Source organism: Equus quagga, unplaced genomic scaffold, assembly GCF_021613505.1.
Source record: "Equus quagga isolate Etosha38 unplaced genomic scaffold, UCLA_HA_Equagga_1.0 141399_RagTag, whole genome shotgun sequence".
In the NCBI taxonomy this organism is placed as follows: Eukaryota; Metazoa; Chordata; class Mammalia; order Perissodactyla; family Equidae; genus Equus; species Equus quagga.
Window position 1 is genome coordinate 1 of NW_025796599.1, and position 10,785 is coordinate 10,785.

The window sequence follows — 10,785 nt, forward strand, 5'->3', positions numbered from 1 at the left end:
ACGACGTGATTCAGGCCAAGAAAGCCTACGAACTGCAGAGCGATGTGCGTATATTATCACCAGACTCTTGGGGAGATGCGTGTCTGTGTTTAATCACAGGGTATTCCCTAGAGGCATAAATTAAAAAGCAAACTTGACAGAACCTAACACATTTTGTACATTTCATTGGAGGAAAGTTTTTCTGAATATTTTCTATCTTATAGAGGTTTCTTCTTATCTGACAAGGCCTTACTCATCAAGATGAAAATCACTCTCTTATTCTGTGTAATTAGGTAGAGAATTTCAGTCCCAGTTGTTGTGATTCATTACATTTGTGTGATGAGATATCTAAATTTCAGAAACAGATATTCTGTGTAAGGAAATATTGGATTTCAAGTTTATCTGATACATATAGGCAAAATTCGTATATGCAAATATATTTTTATACTTAGAGAGGTATACATAGATATAGGTATGTATTTTTTTCACTATACATACTTTTGAGGACCTTTTTCTCCCGAATTCCTATAGATATTATTACCAGTGGTACATAAAAGGCAGATTTCAAATGGTGAGCCCAGAAGCTCAATCCTGTATGAAAACAAAATTGTGTCCCATTGCTGTCTGTCATTTCACAAGTACCACTTTCAGCCCTGCTCCAATTCGCGTAGGATACTATGAACTTCTCCCAGAGATGTCAACATTAAATATTAACATTTAATGTTGATCCTTGAGTTTCATGCAATTGCCCACCCAACTGATTTAAATAGAGGTAGTGTGTGGTTTGCTAGCATCTTGCCCAAGGGGGCAGATTTGACCTTTCCACACTCTGTGGTCCTCTTCCTCATGTAGAACGTGTACAAAGCAGACCTGGAATGGTTGAAGGGTATTGGATGGTTGCCAGAGGGTTCGGTGGAAGTGATGAGAGTGAAGAATGCCCAGAATCTCCTGAATGAAAGGTTGTATCGTATAAGGCCTGAGGCCCTCAAATTCACCAGCATTGTTGACACCCCTGAAGTCATCCTGGCAAAGACCAATGCTCTACAGATCAGTGAGGTAAGCCGAGTTGATGTTATATTCAGACAAATGGAAGAAGCCTCCACAAAAATTCTAATTGTGAGCTTTAAACTGCTAATACCAGCGGTAGAATCTTACATGCATGTATCCAGATAGATTTCATATAGTCAGTCAGTTAACAGGATACACATTTTGTTTGCTTAGATAATTCTTTGGTCACTATAATTGTGGTAGCATCTTCATGTTCCACAGACTCTGATGACACTTTGAACACATTATGAGATCTTGACTGTAATACAGGTCCACAAGTGTGATCCCGTGATCACAAAATTGCCAGCTCCTAATTGCTATTTAATCATGACATAAGTTGAAAAGTCCAAGGCAGCCTCGATATTTTTCATTATGATAGTTATTTGGGCCAAGAAAAGTCGGACTTGATCAGCAATGTGGATGGTCATAGATACCTGCACTGTGGGCTTACCTGCCAGATAATCACATGTGAATAAATGGAAAATGATCATTTTACTACCATGTTTCTGACTCATTTTACATGTATATTATATCACACATGAATGTATTCTTCTTGTTGAAGTCACTATAGGAAACTGCTAAATAAAACACTAATGAAAACTAAATATGATCTACATTTATATCTGAAAACATCCAAAGAGAACATTTAATTGAACCTATCATTTTATGTATGTAGTCTCAGACTTATTTACTAATCATCTATTTCTCATTTTTATCAGCCATTGTATCGCGATGCCTGGGACAAAGAGAAGGCTAATGTGAATGTGCCAGCCGACACTCCCCTGATGCTGCAGTCCAAAATCAACGCCATGCAGATCAGCAACGTAAGGAACCGAACATCCACTCACTTTACAGTGTGCTCTGCCTAAGGGAACCTTTCGTGGATACACTCCAGAATTTAGCAAGACATTTCCCTACCATTCCTTTTATTTCTAGTCTTTAAGCTAAGGATAAGTGCCGTGTATGTGTGTGTGTGTGTGTGTGTGTGTGTGTGTATTTGTGCAAGAGTGTGTTTATAATATAAAGATGAGTGTTGTTATCTTTGTTGGAAGGAAAAGTGCAGTGGTGTCGCCCAAAATACAACATAAAAGCATACATAGGCGTGTTTAGTAATATTTATTTCTCTTTTTCGTGGCCCATCATTGATTTTTTTCCCTATAGCACCAAATAATATATATTTTTTCTCATTTTCACATGATTTACTTCTTTAAAAAAAGTTCCTGGGAGATAAGTCTCCTAAATGTCATAAAAAATTGACTGGAATTTAAGTTCGATATGAAACCAGCCTGTTTTATAAATCTTAAGGGGAGATTAATTTTCAGTATAACTGTTAACATGTATTCTTGAACCCATCAATAACACTGACTCAGTAGTTCCCTCTTCAGATTGACTGTGACATTGCAATCTCCATTTGCAGAAACAATATCAGCAAGCTTGGGAAGACGTCAAGATGACAGGTTATGACCTGCGGGCAGATGCCATCGGGTTCCAGCATGCCAAGGCTTCCAGGGACATTGCCAGTGATGTAAGAGCTCCTCCTTGCCCAGCCTTAACAAGCACTAACTAGGAGACACACAGGGAGTTAATAATGTACAAATCTTTAACTCAATTCCCCAGAAATTACATTTAAGTAGAATGGAAGTCATTGTTATCAGTGTCTTGTTTTAAAATCCCAAATTCGAGAAGAACTTTTATAACAATTTGATGACCCTCTTGCATCTCTGCTTGGTTCAGCTCTTCTTATGTTTAAGCACAGATTTTGATTTTCTTTTCAGTATCTTCTGTATCAGCTGGATACAAGCCCTTGCAGAGATTCACTGGGTACAAAGAATTCTGCTGTTTCTTGAAGTGCAGCATGCATAGGTGGTTCTGTGATAATTTTGGGCAGTACGTGATCAAGCACTTTTAAAAATAGTTATGTTTGTTTTAATGTGTGTTAGAAAAATACTGATTTTTTCCATTTAAATTGGACTTTAAATTTAAAACAAGTTTACACTTTAAAAATACATTTATTTGAACAAGGAATCAAGTAGACTTAGAAAAGAGTGAGGTAGAGATGGTACTTGTTTGTGAAAAAACATGTGAGTAAACATTGGGAAACACTGGACAATCCTATGTTATCGGGTAATCCAAAAGCACGGTTCTTGCCTTAGAGGTGCTCACAATATGTTCAGGCATATCGACATAGAAGACAAACCAATGTGTCAAGAAGTACAGGACGTATAGTATGGATTGAAAGAAAGATAGTGCCCAAAAAACGTAATCTAAGAGAAGGAGAGTTATTTTGAGCAGGCTGTCTAGAAAAACTGAGTTTGGAAAAATAACTTTACTTTCTTCCATTCACATCCACCAGTATCTATACAAAACTACTTATGAGAAGCAGAAAGGCCATTATATTGGACTTCCCAGTGCCAAGGAAGACCCGAAACTGGTTTGGGCGGCAAATGTGATGAAGATGCAGAATGACAGGCTGTACAAAAAGGTCTACAATGACCACAAGGCCAAGATCTCCATCCCGGTGGACATGGTGTCCATCACAGCTGCCAAGGAAGGCCAGGAGTTAGCAAGCAATGTGGACTATCGCCAGTACCTGCACCACTGGTCTTGCTTCCCCGACCAGAATGACGTGATCCAAGCCAGGAAAGCCTACGACCTGCAGAGTGATGTAAGTGTGTGGTAGCATGGGGAGCACCAGTGAAGGGGTGAGCTATTCCCCAGGAAGGAAGCCTTCCACAGCTTTGCCTGGTCACTCCTTCCTGTGCTCGGGAAAACTCAGCTCTCCCTACAGAAGCACTTCCCTTCAGAATCATACCAAGTTTGTTAACTGCCTACCCTACTGCTGGGTTTCTTCAGAAAGTTTCATTTTCATTGTTAACGGTGCTACCATGATTTTTCTGTAGATTTGTTAACATGTGAAGTGTTTGTGGTTTATTAAATACAAGAACATCCATGGTCCTTTAACTGAAGAAAGACAGGGTTGTCTTCTTTGAAATCAATTTCAAAGGTTAGCAGAATGCTCCAAACTCACTAGTTTCCCTTAACTTGGTGTTCTTCACAACATGGTGTTTCACTGACTTACCTGAAGTATTTTTAGATTTACTCATATTTTCTGCTCATTTGATCTTTTGAGATGATGGATTCCATCAGGATATTTATTTCTTGTGTAGAATGAATACCCTCTTTTGATTATCTGAAATTGGTTCCCTTAAGCTTTAAGAAATACATCTCATAATAAATGAGTTTTCTATAGGAAAGAATATCCATCAATTGAAATGAGTTGCCAACTGGTGAATTTAGGCCAATTTCCAGAGAAATGTAGTCTCTTCATTAATCTGAACCACGTTAGTGTAGTAAGCACTGTATATCAACCAACTTCTTAAAGAATGAGGAAGAGAAACTTTAAAATCTGTATATAATCCTCTTTGAGAATCCCTTCTTCTGAATTTTGAGTATCCATCATATTTTACACACTAAAACATATAATATCATTCTTTAAGGTAGAAGTTTTCTTATATTTTTCACTCCTATACTAACTTTTTAGCCTCATGTTTGTATACTGTTAACTAGCTACTAAAATACCATTTCTGAAGAACACAAAGTTTTTTGTTGAAATTAATAACTGGTGTTTAACATAGACCAATTTTTTCTGGTTAACTACTTACCTACATCTGGAAGGGAAAACAGGTTTAGATAACCAAGAAAATACAAATCCCAATTCAAAGGGACATGCTATCTTGAAAAAAGAAAACCCAATTTAGATCAAAACTGTGGAATTAGGGATTGAATTCTTTTTTTCTTTCTTTCTTTCTCTCTTTTTTTTTTTGTGCTGAGGAAGATTCACTGTGAGCTAACATCTGTGCCAATGCTCCTCTATTTTGTATGTGGGTCACTGCTACAGCATGGTCACTGCCAAGCAGTGTAGGTCTGCACCCAAGACCCGAACCCAGGCTGCTGAAACGTAGCACACTAAACTTAACCACTGGGCCACAAGACCAGCCCCAGAATTAAATTCTGAACTGTGCTTTTCAAAATACTTATTAAACATGCCACGTGCTAGGCATTGGGCTTAGCGCTAAAGAGATCATGGTGAATAAAGAAGAAACAAGAATAAGTTCCTGACTTTAGGGAGTTCACATTGATAAGTAAGAAAATAACTAGAGAATATCAGTAAAAAATGAGATGGCTGAGGAAGAACGATCCTTGGCTCTATGAAAAAGAGAGTTGGGGAAAGCTTGTCTGAGGAAGTGCTGATTTAGTGGGGATGTGGAGGGACAGCAGGAGTTGTCTTCACGAGGAGGACACAACAGGCATTCCTGCAGAATGAGCAACGTAGGCCAAGGGGGCTGTTTGTAGACCACAAACTGAAAGAAGGCCAGTGTGCTCAGAATGCACAGGTCAAGGGGAAGCACGCACGAGAGGAGACTGGAAGAACAGGTAGAGACTGATGCTAAACCATCAACGCCTTCTAGTCCACGTTAAGATTTTGATCTTTATCCCAAGACCAAGGGGAAACCATGGGATGAGGGAATGTTGTGACATCAGATTTGAACTGTGAATTTTGTGAAGATCATTCAGGCTGCTATGTCAAGAACTTACTGGAGAGCCCATTGTTATTCCTTTAAAAGTCCTCTTTGGCTAGTATGATGATTATGTAAATGCTATCCAAATTTCTTCCCAAAGAGAGAGTTAGCTTTTTAGAATGTTCACCGGTGCCCCAAAGCAGACCCTCTACCACAGAAAACATAGCAGACAAAACACTGCTGTGCACACGAGGGATTGTGTTTGTAAGGCCATGCTCAGGTTTTATTATTGTTTGTGGAAGATAAAATATAGCATAAAACTTCTTCCTTACTTTACCACAATTAGAAAAAGATCCCTCTACTTCTACCTAACTTTGCCCTCTTCCCCAGGCTATCTACAAGGCTGACTTGGAGTGGTTGCGTGGCATCGGCTGGATGCCTGAAGGGTCTCCCGAGATACTGAGAGTCAGAAATGCCCAGAAGATCTTCCTAGACAGTATCTATCGGACACCTGTGGTGAAACTCAAGTACTCAAGTATCGTTGACACTCCTGAAGTTGTCCTTGCTAAAGCAAATGCTGAAAATATTAGTATTGTAAGTCACTTTCCCCCCTATTTTAAAATTAAGTTAGTGTTATAAATAAATGATAAATTATTAACCTACTGATCTATTTGTCAGATAGTAATGATGATAGGAAGAATTTTAATAAGCAATGTTGGCAGGGTTGTTTTATTGTTGCTTATTGATTTTAAACAAAAACTCAAAGAACTAGTAAAAAGTATTAATAGAGGTATATCAAATTTAAGTAACTCACGTGAAAAGATTTTAAAAGTTTTTGTCTTCATATGAAAAGATTTTGAATCAGAAAGGGTGAAAGTTGTGCATTAGAACTAGACAAATTACAAATTATGAGGTAATTTTGTTGTTTTTCTTCTCATAGCCAAAGTACAGAGAAGTTTGGGACAGGGATAAAACTTCGATCCACATAATGCCAGATACTCCAGAAATTAATCTTGCTAAAGTCAATGCTGTTAACGTGAGCAAGGTAAGTACCACAACCAACTGCCATTTTGTTTGGAAAGCCACCCAACTGGTGCTCTGATATCACCAAGGAACTCTTCATAGCCAAGGCAGAGAAGATTGACTGAATGAGGGTGGGCAAGACTGCTTACCATCAGCCCTTGACCAGGAGTGAGGAGAGGAGCAGATCCCTGGCTCTGAGTCACTGGGTAGGGCCACTTATTGGTGAGCCAATGTCAACACTACAGAAGGGAGAAGGGAATAAGGACAAGAAGGATGAAAGAGGAATGAATAGATACTCAAACAAGAAAGAGAATGAATGACAAATTCAGATGAACTCAAAATAATTACGAGAATTCTTCGCAAAACTTTATACCGATGAATTTAAAACCTGGATCTATAGGGGAATTTCTAGGAAGTTATAAATTACCAAAATTGACCCCAGAAAAAGAAGAAATTAAGGGGGTTATTAAAGACTTTCCTTCCCCTCTCAAATGCCAGGGTCACCCAGATGATGTCATGGGAGAATTCTTTCAGAACTTCAAGAGATAAACAAACTACCCTAGAGCCCAGTGAAAGAAGGAAAGCCATCACGATTACCAAAACTTGTCAAGGACAGTTCCAGAAATGAAACCTGGAGACCAATAATCATGGGGAAAATCTTAAACAAAACATAAACACATGAAATTCAGTAGTATGTGGATATGCTACAATACAAACAACTAGGGTCATCCAGCAGTGCCAAGAGGGTTCCATATTCAGAAACCCGACAATGTAATAGGACAAAGAGAAGAATGACAGGCTCATTTTGTTAGGTTTAAAAGGTGTGTGACAAAATCCAATATGCGTTCTTCTTTTTTTGAAAATGAAATCTTATCAGAGTGAGAATAAATGAGTATTTTCTCGACATGACTAAAAGAATAAATCTCAAATCAAAGGCCAGTCTCATGCTCAGTAAGTAACCTTCTCATTCAAGTCAGGAATAAAACAAGGATGCCCACTAACATCACCATTGTTTAACAGTTTCTGGAAGTACTAAGTGGGTAAGCTTCTCATTGAAGCCAAAATAATTACCAAGTAAGAATAAGAGACAAATATTGGAAAGCAAAAGGCAAGATTGTCATTGTTTGCAGAATAAATCATTATATGTCTGGGAGAAGCAAGAGAATCAACTTAAAAATCTATTAGGTAGGGGCTGGCCCCGTGGCCGAGCGGTTAAGTTCGCGTGCTCCGCAGCAGGCGGCCCAGTGTTTCGTTGGTTCGAATCCTGGGCGCGGACATGACACTGCTCATCAAACCACGCTGAGGCAGCGTCCCACATGCCACAACTAGAAGGACCCACAACGAAGAATATGCAACTATGTACTGGGGGGCTTTGGGGAGAAAAAGGAAAAAATAAAATCTTTAAAAAAAAAAAATCTATTAGGTAAAATGAGAATTGAGTTACATGGTTAGCTACACAATTCACCAAAGTTCGAGGAAGGTACCACCCTCATGGATCACAGAGGTTCCCTGTGTGTAGAATAAGTATGACTTTAGAAGAAGGATACGACCTTAGTGCAGTTCACCGTGCTTTGGAATTTTGCATCTTTCAAAAAATACTAAATCTTTGTGAGAGAAGGAGCCTGCCAAGCAAAGGTTCCTCAGCATGTGCCAAACTGCACCATCAAGTCGATTGTAATGAGCACCCCGGGAACTAATTTTTTCCAAGAGCTGGGAAGAAAACAAAATTTTAGGGCCCTGATAGATTTTTTTTTCAGACCAAATCAGTATTATGGTGCAGTAGACTCTTGTCTCCAAGTGACTGGATGGACAGGCGGTCAGCTCTCCATCCATGTGGCATAGACTCCTCTGCCTCTTCCTTTCAATCCATAGGCATCTTTGCCAGAAGTCTGGAAAGTCTCATGTGCTCTCTTTTGCGTGATCAGTTTCTCAGCTGGAAATACCAGAATCCTCCCATTGATAACATGATGTAAGCAAGACTAGTATTCGAAACTATGCCAAAGTAAAGTTCATAACTTCAGATATTTAGATATTAATGAGAATGGCTTGCATTTTGGAAGAAATCAAACATCCCATTTGAATGCTAACCAGGATGTTGATTTTCTTTACACATGGTGTGGCCATTACTATAATGTCTATAAAATCCACTATTTGAAACTGTGTCTATCATTTAGAAAGCACAACTTTTTCAGAATATTTTATACGATTTCATAGGTAACCAAAAAAATCCATGTTAAATTGATTCATTTATCTTCACACTAAGCACATGAGTAAGGCATTTTACTTTGTTTTTATCAGATGGGAAAGTTGAGACTTAAAAGGATTAAGGAATTTGCTCATGTTCTCAAAGTAGGTGAAGAACTTAGGTCTCAAGCCCAGATTTCTTTTTAATTAAAATAAAAAATATATTTGACTACATAATCAAACAAAAGTATATTATGTAAGAAAAAAGAGTGTAACAATATATGTAATAAAACAAAGTAAATGGAAAACAAAAAATTAAAAATAACATAATGACAAATTTTCTTTAAATATTCTCTCGTTTAATACATTTAAATGTGGAGAACACTTTTTTGGACCAAAAACAAGTCAAATGTTAGAATAGATCCTCTCAAAATTCATATAAAAATTGAATGAAAATTCGCATATAACTTGTGCGTACTCACAAGGACAGAATTTATCTGAGCACTCATTTTTCAGATATGCAAAGGCCATGAAACTGTCAGTAATTGAAATTCACCCTCCTGTCTGCACTGTTCAAGCTCCCATAATGATTGGTATGATTTCTGAATTATACATTTAAATTACTATTTCTGAGTTTTTCTGACATTTTCAATACAGAATGTACCCATTTAAATATGAACATATATTTAAAATTTTTCTCCCTCCTTTTTTCTCCCCAAATCCCCCCAGTACATAGTTGTATATTTTAGTTGTTGGTCCTTCTAGTTGTGGCATGTGGGATGCTGCCTCAACATCGCCTAAAGAGCGGTGCCATGTTCTCGCCAGGATCTGAACCCTGGGCCACCAAAGCGGAGCGCGCGAACTTGACCACTGGCCACAGGGCCGGTTCCTGAACATATATTTTAAAAGTTACTTGTAAATCAGTCACTACTTTAACAAACTTCTCTTTACAAACAAAAAGTGCTACAGTTAGAAAATGACTATTAGATCCACTTCTGCTTCAGCAGGAAGATAATATTCCCAATTAATACGATCATCAATCATATAAGAAGATCTAAGAAATTCATTAGGGAAAAAACTCACAAATACAAAAAATTTATAATTCTGAAGATTACAAAACTGTATTGAATTAAAAAATTAAATAAATATAATTATTGAATTAAAGAAATTTGGTAATAGCCCATTAATATCTGAACTTAAACTTTATTCCAGTGCTACTAATACACCAATACAAGAAGCAGCTAAACGCTTTTACATTAATCATGAATAGCTATCTAAGGCTATGATTCAAATTAAAAAGAAATAAATCTTATCAAGCCCAGATCTTTGGATGCCAGACTTGATTTCATATTCCAGTACAATGGTAAAGATGAGTCTTCCACTTATTCTCTTTTCTTTATCTGGCTCTGAGACTTCAAAACTGTACTCCTATGACATTAATTCTACTTAAGCCCATGGAGTTATTGGTAAATTTGAATCTGGAATGATACCTTATTTTTTCTCCTCTTCAGAACATTTACCGGAAAGGTTGGGATGAAATGAAGATGAGCTGCGATGTGCGGCTGGATGCCATCCCTATCCAGGCTGCCAAAGCCTCCAGGGAGATCGCCAGTGACGTAAGTGTGGGCTTGTTTAACTTCTCAGTTTTTTAAGCAAATGCCCTGGGTGCATGAAGTGTACACGCTGTGATCCATCTGCTTTGTTTTTCCATCTCCAGTATAAATACAAGCTTGACCATGAGAAGCAGAAGGGGCATTACGTTGGCACCCGTACAGCCAAGGATGACAACAAGATCCGGTGGGCCCTGATAGCTGGCAAGATTCAGAATGAGAGAGAGTACCGGCTGCCGTGGGCCAAATGGAAAACTAAGTTCCAAAGCCCTGCGGATATGCTTTCCATCACGCATTCTAAACATTCCCAGACTCTGGTCAGCGACATAGATTATCACAATTACTTACACCAATGGACGTGCTTGCCTGACCAGAACGACGTGATTCAGGCCAAGAAAGCCTACGAACTGCAGAGCGATGTG

The 10,785-nt window shown here is 38.2% G+C and overlaps 1 protein-coding gene across 1 annotated transcript; it reads left to right on the forward strand.

Annotated features, from left to right (window-relative positions):
• Window positions 1–6: 6 nt before the first annotated feature.
• On the forward strand, window positions 7–10,777 carry LOC124232885 (nebulin-like; the record flags this gene model as incomplete). Its single annotated transcript, XM_046649786.1, has 9 exons — window positions 7–44; window positions 832–1,035; window positions 1,746–1,850; window positions 2,444–2,551; window positions 3,380–3,691; window positions 5,937–6,140; window positions 6,487–6,591; window positions 10,265–10,369; window positions 10,471–10,777. Coding segments are annotated over exons 2-9 (1,381 nt in total), but the record flags the coding sequence as incomplete, so codon positions are not given.
• Window positions 10,778–10,785: the final 8 nt, after the last annotated feature.